Here is a 24,449-nt window from a genome sequence, read left to right on the forward strand (position 1 = left end):
CTGTGTATGTCACCCTGATGTCTCTGCATTAACACGATTAAAATTAATAATAATCAAATTAAAATAACAACCAGTGAAACATATGAATTTGAAAATAATCAGATGTTTTATATTAGTTTGGCCATCACAATAAAAAAGAAATACATTAACACTAGAATTACCAGAGCCTACAAAAAAAACTCGTAGATCCGTCCCACCTTAAATCGCTTCTCACCTCTCTATCAGCGTCTTTTGTCCTTTAAATGTGTTGATAAGCAGCAAGCAGTCTGCTATCATATCCCCCACCGGCACACAGTTTTCTCAGCTCAAGTCTGTTTACCTGCGTGTCAGTTGCTTGGAATTGTATAGAGTGAAAAGTCAAGCAAAATCACACCTTTTATAAATACTATATCATTATTTGGAACACATGCATTTAATGTGTGTTCCATGTCTACAACGATCTATGTCAGGGGTGCCCACACTTTTTCGGCTTGCAAGCTGCTTTTAAAATGACCAGGTCAAAATGATTTATCTACATTAAAAATGCTCCATTATATATATATCTAAATAAAATCTATGCTAATAAAAGGTAAAGCCCTCACTGACTGAATGACTGACCGACTGATCACTAATTCTCCAACTTCCCGTGTAGGTGGAAGACTGAAATTTGGCAGGCTCATTCCTTACAGCTTACATACAAAGTTAGGCAGGTTTCATTTCGAAATTCTACGCGTAACGGTCATAACTGGAACCTACTTGCGTCCATATATATGGCCATAGCCTGCAGCTCTGTTGCCGTGTGAGGCAGAGATGCGTCTTGCACCATCATGCCTCCCACGTAATTGAGTGCCTGCCCATATAAGGCCGTCCGTCAGCAGCAATCCAGTAGACACACTGCCACTAAATATTCGTGGGTGAAGGACTGTGCTTATGCAAACGAAGATGAGATTGTCAGGGATAGACTAGTGCTTGGCACAAACTCAGCGAAAGTGCGAGAGAAACTTTTAAGTGCCGGGTCTGAGCTAACATTAAATAAAGCCGTGGAAAGCACAAGATCGCACGAGATAGCACAAGCGCTGCTGAGAACCTTCGATGCATGTACACCGAACGTCATCATCTCCCCTCCTATTCACCTCATTTCATTCACTTCATTTTGCTCCGAGGTGAGCTTCGCAGCTAAAGCAGATTTGAGAAAACAACTTTGTGACGCTGTCGCCAAATACTCATAGAAAAATCCACAAGTTAATAGACACGCTGTCGCTAGAGTTTCTCCACACTCTGAATACTCCAGGCACTCCTGAGCATAATCTAATTTTGAGGTTTGGGACACCAATAATGTTACTGAAAAACTTACAGCCACCGAAACTTTGTAACGGCACGAGACTTCAGGTCTTTGTGAGTTGTGGTAATCACATATGGTGTTCCACAAGGTTCTATCCTGGGTCCGCTGCTGTTCTCAATCTATATGCTTCCGTTAGGTCAGATTATCTCAGGTTACAATGTGAGCTACCACAGCTATACTGATGACACACAGCTGTACTTATCAATACCACCTGATGACTCTGACTCTCTCGATTCACTAACACAATGTCTTACTGGTATTTCTTAATGGATGAATAGTAATTTTCTCAAACTAAATAAAGAGAAAACTGAAATTTTAGGAATAGGCAATAATGGATTCAATGAAGTTATCAGAAATAAACTTGATGCATTAGGATTAAAAGTTAAGACAGAAGTAAAAAACCTAGGGGTAACTGTTGACTGTAATCTGAATTTTAAATCACATATTCATCAGACCACTAGGACAGCATTTTTTCACTTAAGAAACATAGCAAAAGTTAGACCTCTTATATCATTGAAAGATGCTGAGAAATTAATTCACGCTTTTGTTTTCAGTAGACTAGACGCACTTCTCTCAGGATTACCCAAAAAAGACATAAATCACTTGCAACGAGTGCAGAATGCAGCTGCTAGAATCCTAACTAGGAAAAGAAAATCCGAACACATTTCTCCAGTTTTGATGTCACTACACTGGTTGCCTGTGTCATTCAGGATTGACTTTAAAATACTGCTTATGGTTTATAAAGCCTTAAATAATCTCGCTCCATCTTATATATCGAAAAGTCTGACACCCTATATTCAAAATCGTAACCTTATATCCTCAAATGAGTGTCTCCTTACAATTCCAAAAGCTAAACTTAAAAGAAGTGGTGAGGTGGCCTTCTGCTGTTATGCACCTAAAATCTGGAATAGCCTGCCAATAGGAATTCGCCAGGCTAATACAGTAGAGCACTTTACAAAACTGCTGAAAACACATTACTTTAACATGGCTTTCTCCTAACTTCACTTTAACTTAATACCGATACTCTGTATGTTCAATTCATCATAATAACTATTCATAATGGCTCCAAAATCCGTACTGACCCCAACTCTCTCTTCTGTTTCTTTTTCCGGTTTCTTTGTGGTGGCGGCCTGCACCACCACCACCTACTCAAAGCATCATGATGCTCCAACATCTATGGACTGAAAGCCAGAAGTCTACGTGACCATCATCATCGAGTCCTTCCATGAGAACCCTAAATACAAAGAGGACTGTTTGATTTATGTTAGGTAGATTGCCCAGAAGGGACTGGGCGGTCTCTTGGTCTGGAATCCCTATAGATTTTATTTTTTTTCTCCGGCCTCTGGAGTTTTTTTGTTTTTTCTGTCCACCCTGGCCATCGGACCTTACTTATTCTATGTTAATTAATGTTGACTTATTTTTATTTTTTATTGTGTCTTCTATTTTTCTATTCTTCATTTTGTAAAGCACTTTGAGCTACATTTTTTTTGTATGAAAATGTGCTATATAAATAAATGTTGTTGTCACGTGTCTGTAAAAGAACCTAATTGAGGCAACTTTTTTTACTGGCAGTTGCTCAGGGAAGAGAGTTTTTATTCCTCACATCTCCTTTATACCCTCCAATCTCCCATTTCAATTCAAATGACTCCAATTTCCAGTAAGGCTCTGCTTTGCGATGACAATTAATAAGTCTCAGGGACGGACCCTACAAAAGGATGACATTGATTTGAGGCAAGATTGCTTTTCACATGACCAACTATACAGTGCATGCTCAAGAGTAAGCTCGCACAGCTTGGTCATATTACAACCAGAGTGCTGAACTGACAACGTGGTATACAAAGTGATCCTTAACAAATAATTATTGGTATATTTTCCCTCAGATTAAAAAGGTTTGCTTTTCTTCTTAATAAAAATTTAAAAGCAGTACTTCACCGCTGCGAAGCACGGTTATTTTGCTACTATAATATATATTAAAAAAATTACAGATTGTTAAAGACTGAAATCAAATGCAGTTATATTTTTGAATAAAAGCGCACTTATTCTGTTATTACCTTTGTGAAAGTGTTTCTTTCATATTTGGACTTCAGGCTTCACACATTATAAACTTCATGTCTACATTTTGTCAATTATTACAAAAACATGAAAAACGTTTCTTTTTTAACGATGTGTTTACATAGATTAGGGGTGCCCAATGCGTCAATTGCGATCGACCTTGTAGATCTCGTTGCATTCAAAAAAAAAATTATTTTTTTTTAAATGTTAGTCTATCATATATCCTCCCTATGACATTTGCCACTTGATTGACATACAGGGTGGCCAGTCTGAGATCTCTTTTCTTCTAACACACTGGTCATCCCGCACGCACGATCAAACGCGCAAGCTACTGCAAAACTCTAGCTGTGATCTAGTTAGCCTTTCAATTTATATTGACTAAAGATGGGTTTAAAAAAAAAAAAAATTGTTGTTTATGGGATGGATGTGGAAATGGAAGAGGATTTTTTTCTCTCACAATGTCACAATCAAAGTGCGTTTGTCTGATCTGTCAATCTATCATTGCTATTCCAAAGAAGGAAAATGTGGAAAGGCACCTTTGAACTGTTCATAAAAACTACGAAACTGACTTCCTTCTGAAAAGCGATCTGAGAAAGAGAAAGGAGAGGGAACTAAAATCGCAGTTGAGACGCAATGGAAGGCGTGTGCGCAACTTGACAGCATACGCTACACAGCAGATTGAAAATTGTCTGTCAGACTTTATCTAATGAAAAAAGTAATGATTCAAGTGTTACCCAGTGTAGTTGAGTAAGAGTAGCGTTTCTTCTTCACAAATATACTCAAGTAAAAGTAAAAAGTATGGTGCAGTAAAACTACTGTTAGAAGTACAATTTTTTTAGAAAGTTACTCAAGTAAATGTAACGGAGTAAATGTAACTTGTTACTACCCACCTCTGATACTCAGTGTATGTATATATGTGTGTATATATATATGTATTATATATATATGTATTATATATATATATATATATATATATATATATATATATATATATATATATATATATATATATATATATATATATATAGTGGGTACGGAAAAGTATTCAGACCCCCTTCAATTTTTCACTCTTTGTTATATTGCAGCCATTTGCTAAAATCATTTAAATTATTTTTTTTCCAAATTAATGTACACACAGCACCCCATATTGACAGACAAAAAAAATAATTTTTGAAATTGTTGCAGATTTATTAAAAAAGAAAAACTGAAATATCACATGATCCTAAGTATTCAGACCCTTTGCTCAGTATTTAGTAGAAGCACTCTTTTGAGCTAATACAGCCATGAGTCTTCTTGGAAAAGATGCAACAAGTTTTTCACAACTGGATTTGGGGATCCTCTGCCATTCCTCCTTGCAGATCCTCTCCAGTTCTGTCGGGTTGGATGGTAAACGTTGGTGGACAGCCATTTTTAGGTCTCTCCAGAGATGCTCAATTGGGTTTAAGTCAGGGCTCTGGCTGGGCCATTCAAGAACAGTCACAGAGTTGTTGTAAAGCCACTCCTTCGTTATTTTAGATGTGTGCTTAGGGTCATTGTCTTGTTGTAAGGTAAACCTTCGGCCCAGTCTGAGGTCCTTAGCACTCTGGAGAAGGTTTTTGTCCAGGATATCCAACCAGTCGTCCTGTCCCTGCAGCTGAAAAACACCCCCACAGCATGATGCTGCCACTGCCATGCTTCACTTTGGGGACTGTATTGGACAAGCGATGAGCAGTGCCTGGCTGTCTCCACACACTGAGGAGAGGCAAGACACATGACAGCCCGCATGGAGTTTGCAAAAAGACACCTGAAGGACTCTGAGATGGCGAGAAATAAGATTCTCTGGTCTGATGAGACCAAGGTAGAACTTTTTGGCCTTAACTCTAAGCGATATGTGTGGGGACAACCAGGCACTGCTCATCACTTGTCCAATACAGTCCCCACAGTTTTTTCAATTTGGAAGCACGTCGAAGTTGAGTATATGCAGCAGCATACATTCATTGAACTCTGCAACCAGCTAAAGTTGTTTCTCAGTGCAATTTGCCAGCACGCAGGGGGCGAGTATATTCAGTGACGTACATTCATTGAACCCTGCAACCTGCTATATTTGCTTCAAAGAGCAATTTGGCAGCACGCCGGAGCTTATCACTCAGTGGTGTACATTCGTTGAGCAGCCACCTCATGAGCACTGCCGGCCCCGGCAGAACTGCTGCAGCACTATCTCTGGGACTGCACTAGATGAGCCTGCAATCCTCAGCATTTACCTCTGTGTGTTTGCATGCAGGCCAGCCAGTTCAAGTGCAGTTGGCTCAGTGATTTACTGAATTTCATCAATGACTTCAGTTGTACCTTGAACATATAACAGATTGTTGCAGTAGTTTTTATAGTTTTTACAGTTCATTTGCAGTGTGTAAAATGATCAGTGTGTGTTCCATTACAATTTCACATTTTCTTTGTAAATTGTGATGTTTACTTAAAAAGTGCAGCTAAAAAGTATGTGGCATCCAGGGGTGCATTAACCCCCATGTATGTGTCGGTTTAAGGGTTAACTATCATTGTCAAAACCTTGATATACACATTACAGTACAAACAGCAACATTAACACATGACACTAACTTTACTCGCTAAAACAGCTCCAGGATGCTTGTGTTTCAGATGTGCATTCAACTTTTTTTTTCCTTTTTCGGTGAAGTGCTCCCACACTTTAGAAAGTTTCTATCTCAATTTATCCTCTATCTGACTCGCCATTACAACCATATTTATTTTCCTCTACATTCTTCTCCTCAGACGTTGTTCTTTGTTGGTAGGACTGTGTGCAGTCTTGACAAACAATAACAAACGATACTGCCCCCAGACAGCATTGCAGCTACAAAAACCAATGCGTTTTTTGCGACTGGAGCCTCCATTGACATAAAATTGCTAAACACCGCATGACCAGCAGCATTGTATGTCAACGTCGCCGCCATATTGCAAGTGGCACTGCTGCGGAATGAAGTAATGAATAATGTGCTGCTTGGGATTGTACAAACCGTTGTACATTCCAAACCAGATCCCAGGGAATTACATTTCATAGGTAAGGCTGAACAATTGTTTTGGTTATACTTGGCCATTAGAAAATCTCATTTTATAATCTTAGCACTCAAGGTAACCTTACAAAAAAATTAAACATTAGTAAAATTAAAACAAGAGAAAGATAAATCAAAAAGCAATAATTAGCCAACAAACAAAGATAACTTGGTAGTAACAGTGCAAAATTCACAACTGGTATGCCAGTTTGAAAAGATAAGTTTTGAGAACAATTTTAAAATGTGTTATTGAATCGAGCAAACAAATATGAGAGGGTAGAGAATTCCAGTGTTGAGGAGCACTAAGAGAGATGTTCGAGCTCCCATAGCACAGAGTTTGATGTTCGGTACAGAAAGTACAGCTGCAGATGAGGATCTGAGTGAATGAAAGGAGTGTAATAAGTCTGTAGGAGATCAGTGAGGTTGTGGAGAGCTTTAAATGTTAAGAGCAGTATTTTGCATTGTATTCTGTAGTTAACAGGGAGCCAGTGACGTTGAGAGAGAATAGGTGTAATATGTTCAGTGGATTTCGAACAGCAGGTTATTATCCTGGCAGTAGAATTTTGTAGAAGTAAGCGATGGATAAGTTTTTGTAGGATGCCAGATAGAATAGCATTACAGTAGGGCATTAACAAATACTTAAGTACTGTGTTGCGTAAGAACAGGATGTCTAGAAATGTTTCGGAGATGGAAGAAGGCAGTCCTAGAAATGTTACTTATATGGGAGGAATTATTTAATAATAATAATAATAATAATAATAATAATAATAATAATTATTTAATAATTGACATTTTGAGTGTATGAATGGATATAAATAATTGCATGTAAACGATTCGCCAAAATCTATTGTATGTAAATGATACTATTTTAAACGTTATTGTTTTTTCATTAGAAAACCCGGTTTCCACGTCTACCTGTATTAGTTTAAATGGCATTTTTGCCACTTGCAATAGGGCGGATGCGCTGATGTATCGTGTCGACTGGGCAACACAGTGAATGCGGCGTATATCTATATATGTCTATGAGAGCGTCTGTTGAAGTTTCTGTTTATGATGAGTCGATAATGTCGACTAATCGTTGCAGACCTAGTAATAAGCAGTGGCTGAAATATTTGGTGTTTTTGAGAGCACAATATTTGTTTTCACTTTCTTCAATTTGAGTCAGACTGCTACTTTCAAAAGGCGCTTATAAAAGGACTCCTTTTCTGTAAAAATGTATCCTCTTTCTTGGGTAAACCTCACACCAATTACATTTTCTGGTCCTCAGACAGGCAGCACCAGATGTGTCAAAGAAATGCATACCATAGATTTTTTTCTACTGACGTAGACTAGCTTCCTCCTTAAACTGCCTGACTTTCTGCTATAATGTTCCTCTGGAAATGTGACTCAAAAATGTAAACAGACAAACATTTGACAATAGACAAATAGACAAGGCATTTCTCTACTTACTCTTTGATAATGTCAGCAAGTGTACTGTATGTTGAGACTTTGAAATTCACTTCAGCACAAATTATAAATTAGCCTTCAAGTGCATGATCAGTTGGACAATGCACATGAAGTCCAATCTTCATAATATTTAATGCAGTTATGGATCAGTTTGGAGTAACGCTACAAAGACAGACAGTTGTGCAGTAAGCTGCCTCTATCTGAAACCGACAACCAAGTATACTATTGCTTGTCTTACACTGAGCAAATTTTCCTTCTTTCTGTCGCTGAAAAAAAGTCAGGTAGAGAGAAAAATGTGTATGTCACTGTCTGTAAAATCAAAATTCTATTAGAATTTTAATTACAAATTCTTGGTAAGTTTATCATGAACTCTTCCCTTTAAAGAATTGTGCAAACTGTATGTGCTAAAATGAAAGAGCTATTACTTTTGTGTAATTCTGGGACACTGTTGTAGATCTTCAGTAAGTCTTCATAACATCAGCAGCATTGTAAGAAAAAGTTAAATATTTTAAGCAATTTCAAGTTATTTTTTTTAATATCACAGTGTACATTAATTTGTCATAGAAAATTAACATGCATGTGTTTTAGTTTAAAATGGGAGTCCTATGGCACAAATCCAAATGTAAAGCAAAAGCCTTAAAACTTACAGAATATGTGCACTTTGAGGTGGAAAAAGCATGCCATAATCATTTACGAGGTATTTTTATGACAATGAAAATATTAGAAATAATATATTGTATGACTGCTTTTTGGCACTATTTTTCCTGAGGTAAGTATACATTCTGCTTGCTTGTCTATTTAAAAGTGTCTGTTGTGATAGGAGTTTTAATTTAAACATTACAGTAAAGTAAAACAGTATGAAACCATGCATTTGTGTCAAACTGCTTATCATAAAAATTACCTTTCAACCAAAATACTTCAAAAATGAACAAATCTAGGATGTAAACAAAAAAAAAAGTTTTTACAGTTTCCATCACCTTTTGGTAACCATGATAATTTCAGGTTGCCTCACCAGTTTTCTGATGCCTCTCAATAGATTTAGGCAATGGATTTTTTCCATTTGTCTTTCAAAATCTGTGTCTCTTTTTTTTCCCTCACATCTTCAATTTTTTGCAACTTCTCATTATTGATCATACAAATACATGCTGTGAACTCTGAGAGATGGGAGGAGGTGGTGTACTGGAGATAAAACAAATGTGATTGAAGCAACCAGGGATCCAATACTGGGAATATAGGAGAAGACGACTATAAAGAAACAAGTACCAAAGTCGTAGTGAATGGAACATTTAAACACCTTAACACAAAAGGTTTAGGAGAAGCATATTTTAGCTTCTTCAAGTGAGGTGCCAAAATGCATAAAAAAATACAAGGACAAGACAAAAAATTGGAATACCAAATAGAATTCTAAGCTGCCAACTGAAGTCCTTACATTATTTAGATATGATGTTCCGTAACTGTCAGACAGCAATACCTAACAAATGCTAGTGCAGTGCAGAGTCAATTCATCAAATGTACAACTCTGAAACAAAAATACACACTGATGCAGCAGCTAACTCTTTTCAAATGACGGGGTTTGCTACAACTCATAAAATGACCTAAAACCGTGTTTCTCAAACTGGGCTCTGTGAAACATGGCAAAGGTTTGGGGCACCAAAAACTGGTAAAATCGGTAAGTAATTCATAAATATCAAGTATACTTGATGTTCCCACCATCTGGTATTCCTCTTCTACTTTATTCTCTGTTTCCCTTATTATAAATTATCCCTACAAGACATCCAATTAGAATGTAAAAAATAATGTCCTTTATTAAACAAACTAAAGCAGCATTAAATAACGAACATACTTTCCAGACAACATTGACATATTCCACATACACCATTTTGTAATAAGCAAATCAAAGCTAACAGCTGTCACACTGCGTTGCTCTGCCCTGCAGATCAGGTTTTAAAGGAGAATATAGTAATCCTGAAGACTGATGTTTTTAACACATGCTAAGATCCACTCACCAAACATAAGCACACCAGCTAACCTATGTGCCAGTCACTCCCATAATGTTCTGAGCCAATAAAAATCACAGGGAAGCTTCAAATCAGACATTTTCTGTATACTGCTGTCAAACACAAGAGCAACAATCATTAATTACTCTGCTTTGTTCAATAGCAATGAAGCTAGATGGCATGTTTGGAAAAAAGGAAAAAATTATTTTCAAACAATGAACAGATTATTGGGTCAAGTGAAAACAACAAACCATCTAAAAAAGAAAAATATGATGACAGTTATATAGTGTGGTTGAGTCCTTATTCTCAGTACTGATTGCTATCAACACAAAGTACTGGGTGTGTTTGCATGTGGAAAATGATATCAGAGTCTGTCTATCATCTATTTCTCCGAGAACTGAGACACTCCCAGAATTGAGAAACAACTGTCTAACCCCTCCACCCCTTATATAAAGCTGGTCATGCAGAAAGTGTACCTGGACTACCAGGTTTGCTAAGTTGCTAGTCCAGTAGACTCTCATATGCATTTAAAACTACTGGTTTCATAATGATATGACATCATAACAATATAATATATTGACAGGTGCATAAACATTTAATATAGCTACTAAAGATGCTAAATTAGTCAAGAAGGGATCTCAAACCTCTATTCAGCACATCTATAACACACATAAAGGTTTAATAAAAAACAAACCATTCTACATAGTCACCTTTCTCACAAATCCATTTTGACAAAGATCCTGGAGGGAAGATCAGAAAAGATCCATTCAAATTTACACTATTAATTTCAGAGATACTTCTTGATTTTAGATTATATGGTTACTAAAGAACAAGTTATATACAAATGCAGCATGTGCATATTGCATATCGTATACCATATATATATGTTGCATTCTATGAATGCTGTTTTTTTGAGTGTGTCATTTGCTGGTATTGCATTACCGTCAATATTCTAATGATCTATGTGGAGACCTGTTAGAATCAAATTCATTGTACTATGTACTCATGATAATAAACACAAACTCGAAAAAAAATCTAGCCCTAACCACTGGAAATGCTCAAAATAACAACTGCACTGTTCATAAGCCAATTGAAGGTTGCTGCAGAGGAAGATGAGAAATGATGTGAACAGTACTATTAGACTCCTTTTAAAATGGCAAAGGCCTAATGTATTTTATGTAGGATGATAAAATTCATATTGTTTGGAAATGGTCTTACAACTCACCCCTTGCTGCTCAGCAGCAACAGTTCCTTCTCAGAGAGATAACAGTAAATGTCTGTTGACCTTGGCACACTGGTGGCAGAGTCTTGAAAGGTTTAGATAAATTTGCCAATGTTCAGTAACTAATGGTAGTAACTAATGAAGTGCACATTATTACCAGATCATAGCACAAATTATCTTAATTAATACAGAAGCAGTAGGAGATGCATCTATTTTTTCATACATGGATTCTGAATGTTAGATTATTCTGTGTTGAAAAATTAGTGATAAAATAAAATATGCTCTATGTTGTTTGTCACCTTAGTTATGTCTCAATATGCAATCTGATAATTAAATTATAGGGTTATACCATGTTAAAAGGAAGCATGACTTTATTACTTGTAAAACTGTATGGCTATGTGCTTGTGTTTTATGTTTTCTGCAAGCTGCCCAAGACGCAGAATGATCAACAAATGCAAGGATGACCCCTAAAAGGTGAGGGAGTAGTATATTTATTACAATCAGCCATCAAAATTAATAATAAAGTATTAAGTTGTGCCTATCATTACACTTATCCCAATTCATCAGAAGTGATTCAGTTTTTGTAAATCATCAATCTGGTTGAAACTACACAGACTAAATAGAATTAAATTCAAAAGCAATATTGGTCCATACTTAAATCAGGGAGAAAACCAAACATCACCAAACAAGGTTATTTCAAAATTTGGGAATAGGTAAATAGAACAATTATGGTTAAGGAAGAAGTATGGCCACAGGTTCAAAGCAGCTGCTTATTGTCAGATTGACAATAATAAAGCCTTCAAGCCACAACAGCCCTGATGGACTAAGCTTACCCAGGGATCTTAAACAGGCAGCAAAATCGGATAGAAAACATTACTGGGAATGAGTGGAGAGCCATACATTCACTAAGGGAAAATACAGAAATCATTATCAAACCTGCAGACAAAGGGGGTGCTTTAGTCATCATGAACACATAAGATTATATACAGGAGGCACAAAGACAATTGTCCAATACTATGCATTATTACAAACTGCAAGAAGACTCAACAGCTCTCTACAAAAAAGAACTAAAAAAGATAGTAAGTAGCTTTCCTCTTGACATTAGGGATCATGTAAACAGTTTAATTCCAGAGAACCCCAAAATGGGTTACTTCTACATGCTTCCTAAAATCCACAAAGGAGGGAACCCAGGAAGGCATATCATCTCAGGAATTGTCTCCCTTACAGAAAAGGTTTCAGGTTGGGTGGAACACATTCTTAAACCCCTCGCCCGCAACACAACCAGCTACATCTAGGACACCACGGACTTCTTAAAAAAAAAAACTGTCTGCTTTAGGCCCCTTACCTGAGGGAATGTTACTGGCCACAATGGATGTTGAGGCCCTGTACACAAACATCCCCCATGATGATGGCATAGATGACATCTTTATAATCTGGACTGCCAGTGAGAAGGACCTCCTCCATTTTCATAATGAATATAATTTTTTTCACCCCAACATAAAGCTGAAGCTAAATAACTCAAAAAGAGAAGTCAGCTTCCTTGACACCACCGTGCAACTGAAAAACAATACCCTTGTAACTTCTGTTTTTCACAAACCAACAGACAGACCGACCTACCTAAGAAGTGACAGCTTCCACCCCAAGCATATAAGGCACTCCATTATTTTTAGCCAAGTAATACGGTACAATTGTATTACCAGGATCAACAAATGCAGGAGCTCAGACAAGATTTCATCAGACAAGGTTATACCCCCAAAACAACAGACACTCAAATAAGAAGAGCTACTGCCATACCCAGAGACAACCTTTTGGAATATAAAAATAAAGACAACAAGAACCGCATCCCCCTTGTTGTCACCTACAACACACATCTTGAAACACTTCGAAAAATTATAAAAGAACTTCAGCCAATACTAAACAACGACCAAACACTGAAAAATGTATTTCCTGAACCTCCCCTCCTGGCATACAGACAACCACCAAACCTTCAGCAACTAATTGTCCAAAGCTCCCTAAACGAACTGACAGAAAATGGCACATCTCCCTGCCTACAGAAAAGATGTAAAACGTGTGCCCACATCTACAATACAGACCGTATAGTTATACCACACTGCCGACTTGATCATCACATAAAGGGATCATTTTCTTGCAGATCATCTAATGTTGTCTACCTAATTCTCTGCATGAAATGTCCTGACACTGCACTCTATATGGGAGAAATGGACAAACACTCTGCCAGAGAATGAATTTACACAGGTTCCACATTAAACATGGCAACACAGATGTTCCTGTAGCGGCCCACTTCAACAGCCATGGACACTGTGAGAGGGACTTTAAAGTTACAGTGCTTATGGGCAACTTCAAAACAGAGCAAGAGAGAAAAGAATGGGAAGTTAAACTCAAGTTAAAATTTAATACATTACAACATGGCTTGAATAGAGACAAGAGTTTTATAGCCAGGTATGAGGACTGTTTGCATCTCTCAGACTGACATAGATAACCTGTCTACAGACCCATATTGTTTTGAAAAACTCATCACAAACTTCAAAGGACTTTGTTGGACAGTTATCTCCATTTTTGGAGTTCTGTGTGACATGATGTCAGATTTGGCTTTTCTTCTGTGTTTTTTTGTGTTGCTCCAATGCACATAAGGGAAATAAACATGTGTATACCAAAAAATTTGTAATTGCAACAATTTTCTGGGAGAAATTGTGCATTTTCTGGGAAAAGTCCAGGGGTGCCAATAATTTCGGCCATGTCTGTAGTTATGACACAACAAATTTGAAAAATCATTTATCCTAACATCACCCATAAACGTAATCTCAGTCCACATCCAAACAAGTATAACCTAAACCATCTACACTGGTTACAATGGACAGCTCTAAGCTTCCATTTAATTCGCTTTGTGCCCAAGAAATAACAGAATCTATACCAGTTTTTATCTGTAAAGATATGAGAAACCTTTACGAAATGGGGGCTTTCAACAAATGATATAGGTTTTGGAACTGCAGTATGCTATACCAAATAGAAAGCAAATGAATGAAGTTATAGTGCCCAGGCTTTATGAGCATCTTCAGCAAAAACCTGTCATTGTTTTCTGATGAAGGAAGTCAAGGAGATCAGTGGCAGATTTTCCTAAAAAATCATACATGGCATACATTACAGTCAGTTCTGTTTTTAGCCATGACAGATCAAAAAGCGCTCCATGGCTCTTGTGTTAAACTGGAGAAGGCTGCATGCGTGAAATTTTTCTTGTATTCCCAAAACTTCTGGGGCTCAAGGAGCGTGACAAACATCAAGTTTTCGTGGTTTTCAAATCTGGTCTGTGTCTGGCAAATAATATTGTCCAGAATCCTGCCATGGAGTTGACCGTAGTGCGCGTGATGATCTTTTGCTCGGAGCATTTGTGGTGCGTTCAGTGGCCTCGTAGAGTTCCTCATATCAGCTTCTATCCAATTAATGGGCCTGAATACTGTAAAGTTGCCACAGGCCTGCTAGAGGGCCCTACTGACACCAACTCAAAATCTGATTGGTTGAAGCAACAGGTTAATCGACATTTATTCTGTGTTAGAGTGCCTACACAACGGATTGTGAAAGCCTCTCTGCCTGGCAAAAAATGATGGCTGAAATGTGATTGGTTAAATGCTTTAATACGAAACTCTGCCTCCCACGGCTATCGAGCTGCAGTCTATTCTCTCTGCCTGGCAACAAATGATGGCTGTAATGTGATTGGTTAAATGCTTTAATACGAAACTCCGCCTTCCACGGCTATCGAGCTGCAGTCTATCACAGTACAGTATATGGACGAAAATATGTTCCAGTTATGACCATTACGTGTAGAATTTCGAAATGAAACCTGCCCAACTTTTTTAAGTAAGCTGTAAGGAATGAGCCTGCCAAATTTCAGCCTTCTACCTACACGGGAAGTTGGAGAATTAGTGATGAGTGAGTGAGTGAGTGAGTGAGGGCTTTGCCTGTTATTAGTATCAATCAATCAATCAATCAATCAACCAACATTTATTTATATAGCACATTTTCATACAAAAAAAATGTATCCTCTTTGTATTTAGGGTTTTCATGGAAGGACCTGATGATGATGGTCACATAGACTTCTGGCTTTCAGTCCATCAATGTTGTTTTTTTTATTATTTATTATTATTTATATGTTATTAGTATAGATATATAAATAAGCTCCTAAAATGTTAGTCTAAGATATCAACTGAGATAGTCTGCCTTCTTAAGAGCTGTGAATAATAGAAGAGAAAAATGTCCTTCCGAGGCCCCTGAAAAAAATATAGTCTTCTTGTATAAAACAAATCCATCTGGAATTTATACAAGCATATATGCGGATTACATTTTTAAGGTGGTGTTAAAAGTGTAGACCAACCTTCTTCTACACTTAAGCATGAGGTTACAACTGTAACCTTTCATGTGTCAAACAATTAATTAAGGTATAAAATCACCAAGAATTACCACAAAAATCAATAGAACTCTTTACCAAATGAGGTTCAACACAGAAAAGGAAAGGAAGAAGGTGTGATGTTTGACTGCACTGTGGTAGGAAGGCCAAGACTTGAACAGAAATTACTTAAAAACAGAATAGGGAAAATTCTGCAAAAGAAAAATGAGGAATGCTGACTGGTGTTTGTAAAACTAATTCAGAACTGAATTTATTTGCCCATAATGAACTGACAATAACCATAGGCATTTTCAGTTCTACAATGTATTTCCCTATGTAAATAGCTATACATATGAAATGATCAATAACATCTGCAGTATTCTAACAATTTATTGACAAGTAGGCTTTTATTTTTACTGCTTTAGGTTAAACATCAACAGCCCTGATTATTTTCAAATACTGTACAAAAGAAAACTGAAAATGAAATTTTTCTAAAATTCTCTCCCTACAGTGTTAAGGTCAAGAATGAATGAGCACTAATATTTGTTAATGTGTTACTATTAAAGCCCACTTTTTCATCCCCTCCAAACAGAAAACTGGAAACTCAATGATAATTTGAAATAAAATACTAATTATCGGGTTTTAGATATGATTATGTTTAACTGTTTACCTTGCAACTGGACAATGGATCAGAGAAAGAATCAGTTTCCTTATATACTGTGGTGTACAATTAAGAGCCATGCTGGTTTACACAAAGGTTGCCTGAAAGAAGATGCTATTTTTTATTAGCAAATGCTTTTACATGAGAGAAATACTATTTTTTCTTTTGTCATATTCAAACATTGAGTCGAGTCACTCTTTGCCATGATGTACTGTATACAGCGAAATAGAACCCTGACCTTTACTATTCTTAAATTATTCATTTTCATGTGTCAAAGGGGCTTTTTGCTAAAGAGGTAAACCAATTCCTTTTACTGGCTTATCTTGTTAACTGACAATAGTTTCCAGAAATATGTGGTAAATATAGTTAAAAAATATTACATGTGCTGTATTTTTCTATTGTGCTTGGGGAAAAAAGTTTTATTTTTTAGTGAATAATATAGTATGTTGAAAATAATTTTAATAGCTCATTTAAACCGATTACATTTTTAAAACATCTCAAAGTCTCCTTTAATTAAAGTACACGGTATACAACTTAATTGCATTTATTTAGGGATTACCATGATCATATCAGACAAACAAGATACAAATATCAGAATCACAGAATCCCTAGTATATTACCTTGTAAAACTCTAAATTAGCATATACTGCAGTAGACTATCATATTCTTATTCTTTTACTATTTATAATGTACTCATTCTAAAATAACAGTGAATAATTGATAACCTCACCCTGCACACAATGCAATGCCAGTGTGAGCTGTTGTCCCTAGGCTTGAATTCGTCAGGCAGACATTTGGTGTGGTATACACGAGAGCATGAGTCACACATAAGAACATCCCCTGGGAGGTGACATTCAAAGCAGTACCAGTCATGTTTTTCTGTCTCCCAGTCCTGAAAAGAACAAAACAGTAGAATATTTGCACAATTACAACTTAAATGTTTTACCTCTCAACACATTCATTCTTCAAAATGCTTATTAATTCCCATAAAATAATTATGACTACGAATTACATTTTAAGTTAAATGTTTAAATACATTTAATGAAGATTTTTTTTGCCAGCACGAAACAATTTCAAATTTTAATCTCTAAAGATGTTGATTTCGGCCTTAATAACTCTACATCATGATACATTATGTGACAGATTCTGCTGTGTCTTCAGAATTTAACTCCTTTCTATTTTATCTGCAAACGCAACATAATAGATACACTGTCTGAAATCTCAGATTATGTCTTTACAAGGGATACTTCTGATGATATGAGCATCTTCAGGTTAGCAGAACCACTTCCAGAGGCATATTTCTTAATCCTTTTCTAAGTCTTACACTGGAAACAAATGAGGAAAGAAAAGGAGCAAAACAGAATAAAGCTCACAAGTAAACATTATATGGATGAAGTCTGGCATATAGGAAGAAAGAAAAATCTAGGCTGAAACTTTAACAATACTCTGCAAAGGCCAAAGTAGACTCTTATTACAAAACAATCAGAATCTTAATGGTTTGCCCTATCAACAGCTTGAAAGAGGTTCTAACTAATAAGTGCTGTACATGTTACCACACATAAATAAAAAAACAGTATGCTGAATATCCTTCAACCTGTATGAATAGTGACCATTTTAGTGAAGTTGTCACTAGTAAAGAAATCATGAATGCAAATAGAATGAAGCAATATTTTTTAGGGAAATCAATGTAGATTTGATGTGATAATAAATTAAAGGACAAAGACCATATCCCCCTCATGAATGTTTACAGAAAGCCAAAATTAAACACATATTTACATATATGATATGCCTATACACATGAAATCCCCTTTTCACAGCTGTAATAATTAGACAATCACTCAGTTCCAAAAACAGAAACTACTTAATATTTTGTAAGACAACTTTGTTTCATTGTCAAATGCTTTTAAAAACAATACTGGTGTTCAAAGCAACATTAGTTTATGACAATGAAAGTAGAAACAGAAATGGAAAGATAAAACATTAAGAATAATCTAGACTGTTAGCAAGGAAAATGTGTATTCCGCTTATGCACTATATGCTAATAATCTCATTACCCCAAGAATTATTTGCATACCATGGCATATTCATGAATAGTAACAGACAGAGCAGTCTGCAGAAAGACGGCAAAAATAACTGTGGTGGAACTGCTCTATGGATTATTAAAATATACTTGATATTGAAAAGTGTTGATTTAAGTGTACATACAGCAACCTTCAAAATTCTTTTATTCAAATTAGAGACCCAAGAATTACAGTATATCCTACAACCACCACGCAGAAGACAGGGACTAGACTTGGATTTGGCATAAGTCTATTGCAAAGCAATTTAAAGCAAGCACTCATTCTCACTAACAGGGGTTCAATTTAGAGAGGCCAACTAGCATTGTACACATTGGGAGGAAAACCTAGTAACTGGAAGACATTCACAGACACTGTGGTATCATGCAAAATCAACACAGATGGTGACCAGTGACACTAACAAAGTTAACCACTGAACCACTGTGAAGGTTTTAGAAGGCATGATTATTGCTAGATGTAAAATATAAATTAGCTATTTCTTTCAATATTATTTTACTGTGGTTACAGAAAATCAATACAAATTTCATTTCTTGAACCCACACCATTTAATTTAAGAGTTATGTGATGTCATAAAATATTCCAGTAGCATTAAGTATATGGTAGGAACAGCCCTAGAAGGAGAATACTAGATAAAGCTACGAATAAAAAAAATTTAAAAATCATGAGATGTTCACGCATTGCTTATTTTAGTTCTCCGTTAACAATGGCCAATTCAATTCTGCTTATTCTACATGCTGTTGTGTGGTGGAGATGTAACAAAATGAGATATAAGATATGGCATATACAGGTAAATGCTACCATTGTCCCTCTGCCACATCATGTAACCCGAAAGGACCTTCTCAGGTAACAGAAAACTTTAATAGGTAATTTTTAAAGCAGAATCAGGTGCATTATATGTGCAAATTTTCAACACTATTAGGGAACACATCATTCTGAACAATTATATAATAGCATTTCTATTATGTAAATAACATGTCTGGCTCAGCTCACCATCCCAAGAGAAGTAATAATAATGATAATAATTAAAAAAATAAAAAAAAAAACCCGTAAAAGGATGACACCGACATGATTGATGTTTAAGAAGCAATTTGGCTTACATCTTTAATGGAAAGTGTACAACTACAAAACAGAAGAGATACCCCATAGAAAAAATCTAATTCCAATACTTATTAACTGACAGCAGTCACCTAGTAGCCAAAAGCATGAGAACTTGATCAATTTACATCACCAATTTGTATGAAAAACACCTCAATGTCCTCTTGGATCAAAATTTTATGCAATTTTGGAATACATACAAAAGGAGGGCCAAGTAAACCTCCCGAATAATAATTAAATATCAAAACTATTAGTGATGTCAAAGGAAGCTTAACCATAATCAGCAATAACCAATAAAATACATAAATTGGTAATAAAAAAAAGTGAAGCATATGAAAATAATGATGTGTTACAATATTTTTAATGCATAGTTTAAAACATTCCAGGCAATACAAAATTTTGGACTTTTTTTTTTTACTGTTAATATTTAGATGGATTGTCTTTTAAAAGTGAAGATTCTAGAAGATACTGTTCATAATTTTAAAGATTTAATTAAAATATAAAAACTACAAGTGAGGAGACACATTATGTTGTCCACTCGAATGCAATTTTTCATTTTCAACATTCTTATATTCTGTTCTTCAATGTAATTTGAGAATGGAGAATGACACATAGGTCTGACTTAATATCAGTAACAATGATGGTGTCATTTCTACTTGTTTGACTGTATTGCTGTAGTCTGCAAATGTGAGTGCCACACACACTTTAGCTTGAAATGTAATGACAATGAAGTTCTGATGCATAGATCTTTGCAAGAATAGTTGGAATGTGATTGCATTATAACTGATAGTTTCCATTATTGTTAGTGGGTCTGGTTACATTACTTGTGAATACACGTATGTGCTAAATATTGACTAAAAACTGTTCTAAATAAATTGTGATGTGACTTTTAGGCCCCACAAATATGAGCAAAACAAATCTTGAAGGGGTGTGTGTGAAGTGCATTTTCTGTTTACAGCTAATGTAACACTTTTAATAAATGTTGCAAAACAAAAAAGTATTTATTGCCCTTTTTTTTTTATTTTACTCACTGAATACTCCTAACATTTTGTTTTGGAGGTGGAAAAGGGTGGGATTAGGTGTGAAAAGTTAATGTATAGCTCCATATACCCAAGGCCTTGATAAATAAGTTTCAGTAATCAAAATAATTTGTGATCATTGCATAGTGACTATATGCATGCACATGTTCAACACTACTTTTTTAAATCTTTATGCTCTGGAGGAAAAAAAACATGATCTTGATCTCCCAGATGCTTCTATATTACTGTAGCTAAGTTTGTCCTGAAAACAAAAATATGAAACATTTCGGAACCATTGTTTATGAAGTCGATTAAATCTGTACAAATATTTCAGCATGACCCACCATCAACAATTCTCAGTTTAGACTGAGACTTTTAAGTGTTGAAAAATGTTGAAATGCATTTAAAATATTTTAACTTGTCACCTTGTTCTATACTTAAAAGATCATTATGATATTCTAGTTATGAACTTGTGGCATTCAGAGTAAGTAATTAAATTTGTAATAAAGACAAAACATTTATGCAATTTTAAGAAATGTTTCACATCCAAAGTAAACCTCTACAAAGGTTTTGGCATACTTTAATAGTGCCACTGTACATTGTGTGATGTTTAACTGACGTAAGTGATTTTTGTACTGAGAGAGGGACTACTAGTTTTAACATTTTTACATTGTAACTGCTGTAAAGTTTTTTTTAGGAAATTCTAATCTGTGGATGGCAACAATGTTGGTGTACAGTTTGATTTGGTTAGATTATGGTTATAAAATAGGAATTTTAATTCTAAAACATACAGTAATAAATATCAATCTGGCAGCAAAAAATAGACATTTTCAGTGATACTAGGCTATTATTCAAAATTACAAACTAAAGGCCAACAATTTATAAAAAATTATAATGAACACAAAATTAGTCTATAAAAGAAAGACAATTTTGCACTTGAACTCAATGTAAATAAAAACAGTTTTAATAACTTTGTAGGTTGTCATTATTTTGTCTTTTTCAAAGAATTTTCTTCATGCATTGGAGATCACATCTGGTCCACAATATGCTTTGCTGTAATACATCATAAAAATTTGTGAATTCTGCAATGTCAATGTGTGTCCTTGCCAATTATCTGTAATAACAGCCCCTACACAGCTCACCATTACTGGATCTGTGGCTGTCTGAGATCTCCCATAGTACAGGTCATCCTCCGTGTTCTTCTTTCCTTCTTTAAGGAGCTTAACCTAATCAGTACAAATACAAAAACTTTATAATGACTTTTAGCTTACTCTTTGAAAAGCTGGCCAAAAATGAAACTAAAGGAGGTATAAGATGCTATGCTCTTATGTTTAAAAATCACAAGACTTACAAGAAGTTTGAATGTACATCATATGTTGTAGCAAAGAGCATTGTTTAAGGTAGTTTGCTATGGTAGCCTTACTGTGACATCAACTTTTGAACCAAATTTTTCTATGTTACATATTAGACGACAAAGTTTATAATGCATGAGAATCTGCATTATTTTATGGCCATAGGTGAAGCAAGAGAGAAGATGGCTAATCTATAAATATTTTGGGTACCTGTTGTATGTAATGTTGATGGGAATTTTCACAGCTCTTCCTATGGTGTTTTTTTGGAATTAGAGGGACACTCCAAGAAAAACTGACTGCTACATTAAACTTTAACCATGTGGAGAAAGAATGCATGTCTATGGCCCTTGTGAAGGGCCATAGACCTAGAAATGGCTCTGTAATCTTCTCCAGACTGGGAAATGATCCTCTTGTATCTGACTGGTGATGGCATAGTTAGATAGATTTCTGTTTGGCAAGGGGAACTCTAAATAAGAACACTGTGGTTAAGAATTAGGCATAACAGCTTGCCCTAATCGTCTCTTAATCTTAGTTAATTAAGTTAGCCAAGGTGCAATAAAATGATCCTATGACTTTCCATGGCCAACATTTTTCTATTTCAGTATAATTACTTTCAAAGATTTAGTATTATCAATACCTTATTGCATCTAAAAAGACTTTGAAGTGATGTAGCTACAACTAATTATTAGTATTTACAATTGCTTATACTTCTCATTAAAAATAAAGCATAAAACAAATGTTTGTTTGTTTTCATTTGGTAAAAATTCAGAATTCTAAAATTTTATGAAAAATATAATCTACTTTCATGCATTATAATACATGTCAAAATTTAAAAAAAAAATGTAAATTGACATTAAAACTCCATTACTTAAAAAAGACAACAATTTAAACATAACTTGACTCATATAATTAATAGATATTGGTAAAATTCCATAGCACTTACTTTGATGACTGTACCAGACAACTGAAGTACCAAACATTGGGTTAACAACTCCAATTAATAAATGAGGTTTGGGACTATGTGCTGATTACAGCGCATTGCCGCACCCACCAATGGCAGCCAAATGACCTATCTTTCTTTCAAACTGACAGTGTTCTAGGGTCAAAACTGAATACCATGAAAAATGCCTGTGCATAACAGTATGTCTTAGAATTTCCACTGAGTTAACAGTCCACAAAAAGCATATTCCAGTTAAACAGCTTGCTTTTGACTAACCTGACCATCTGAAAATAAGAGCCTAATCTATGTCTTGATAAACTGTGGCATGTGCAGCCTATGGAAGAAAGACAAAAAGGTCAATGCTCCTCATTTAGTGCAGAAACACTTAAAAATGGAGTGCCACCTGGTGGTACTCTTCCACTGGCTCCTTCATAAAAAGGATTAAGTGCAAGATCTTGCTGCGTGAAAACATGATTTCCATGGAAGATGATTTTATACTCATGTTATTATTTAAAACAGTCATTAATGTCCACCTGACTGTGGAGCCATTGAGATACAGATTTTGATAATCTACTAACTTCTCATCCTACTACCAATTGTTTAGGCACAAGTAACTGCATGCTCATATAGAGGATTGGTCTAATAGCATAGGTATGTTTCAAAATAAGTGCATCACTATTTGTGTTTCCTGTTCAAAAAGTGTGTATATTGTGGGTACTTTAATACCATAACAAACAGCAGACAACACAGTACAATACACTTTACAAACAGCACAGTGAGTAGGGTTCTTTTCTTGTTTGTTCCCAGACTTTGTACCCTAGACCATTCCTAAGATAACAATTTTCAACTGATTTTTAAAAAAAATATTATGTGGAATTTTAGGACTTTTATGACAGCACTGCACTTGAAGTAAGCCTATTTATTAACCAGCAAGAAATGCAGGTGTTCATATATATATATATATATATATATATATATATATATATATATATATATATATATATATATATATATATATATATATATATATATATATATATATATATATATACAGTGGCTTGCAAAAGTATTCGGCCCCCTTGAACTTTTCCACATTTTGTCTCATTACAGCCACAAACATGAATCAATTTCATTGGAATTCCACGTGAAAGACCAATACAAAGTGGTGTACACGTGAGAAGTGGAACGAAAATCATACATGATTCCAAACAATTTTTACAAATAAAACACTGAAAAGTGGGGTGTGCGTAATTATTCAGCCCCCCGAATCAATACTTTGTAGAACCACCTTTTGCTGCAATTACAGCTGCCAGTCTTTTAGGGTATGTCTCTACCAGCTTTGCACATCTAGAGACTGAAATCCTTGCCCATTCTTCTTTGCAAAACAGCTTCAGCTCAGTCAGATTAGATGGACAGCGTTTGTGAACAGCAGTTTTCAGATCTTGCCACAGATTCTCGATTGGTTTTAGATCTGGACTTTGACTGGGCCATTCTAACACATGGATATGTTTTGTTTTAAACCATTCCTTTGTTGCCCTTGCTTTATGTTTAGGGTCGTTGTCCTGCTGGAAGGTGAACCTCCGCCCCAGTCTCAAGTCTTTTGCAGACTCCAAGAGGTTTTCTTTCAAGATTGCCCTGTATTTGGCTCCATCCATCTTCCCATCAACTCTGACCAGCTTCCCTGTTGCTGCTGAAGAGAAGCACCCCCAGAGCATGATGCTGCTGCCACCACCATATTTGACAGTGGGGATGGTGTGTTCAGAGTGATGTGCAGTGTTAGTTTTCCGCCACACATAGCGTTTTGCATTTTGGCCAAAAAGTTCCAT

At 35.7% G+C, this 24,449-nt stretch overlaps 1 protein-coding gene across 4 annotated transcripts in view; it reads right to left on the reverse strand.

The window, feature by feature from the left end:
- Positions 1 to 24,449, reverse strand: part of zmynd11 (zinc finger, MYND-type containing 11) — a 144,515-nt gene that overhangs the window by 38,468 nt on the left and 81,598 nt on the right. For 2 of the 4 annotated variants that reach the window (XM_039753596.1, XM_039753595.1), the window contains 2 exons: positions 21,474 to 21,557; positions 16,870 to 17,031 (listed from right to left, as the gene is read on the reverse strand). The exons of 1 other annotated variant lie outside the window; for it this stretch is intronic. In XM_039753596.1, coding sequence (XP_039609530.1) covers positions 16,870 to 17,031; positions 21,474 to 21,557 — 246 coding nt within the window. The remainder of the gene's footprint in view (positions 1 to 16,869; positions 17,032 to 21,473; positions 21,558 to 24,449) is intronic. One more of the 4 variants, XM_039753597.1, reaches the window with a different exon arrangement.

Source organism: Polypterus senegalus, chromosome 5 (genome assembly GCF_016835505.1).
Source record: "Polypterus senegalus isolate Bchr_013 chromosome 5, ASM1683550v1, whole genome shotgun sequence".
Classification (NCBI taxonomy): domain Eukaryota; kingdom Metazoa; phylum Chordata; class Cladistia; order Polypteriformes; family Polypteridae; genus Polypterus; species Polypterus senegalus.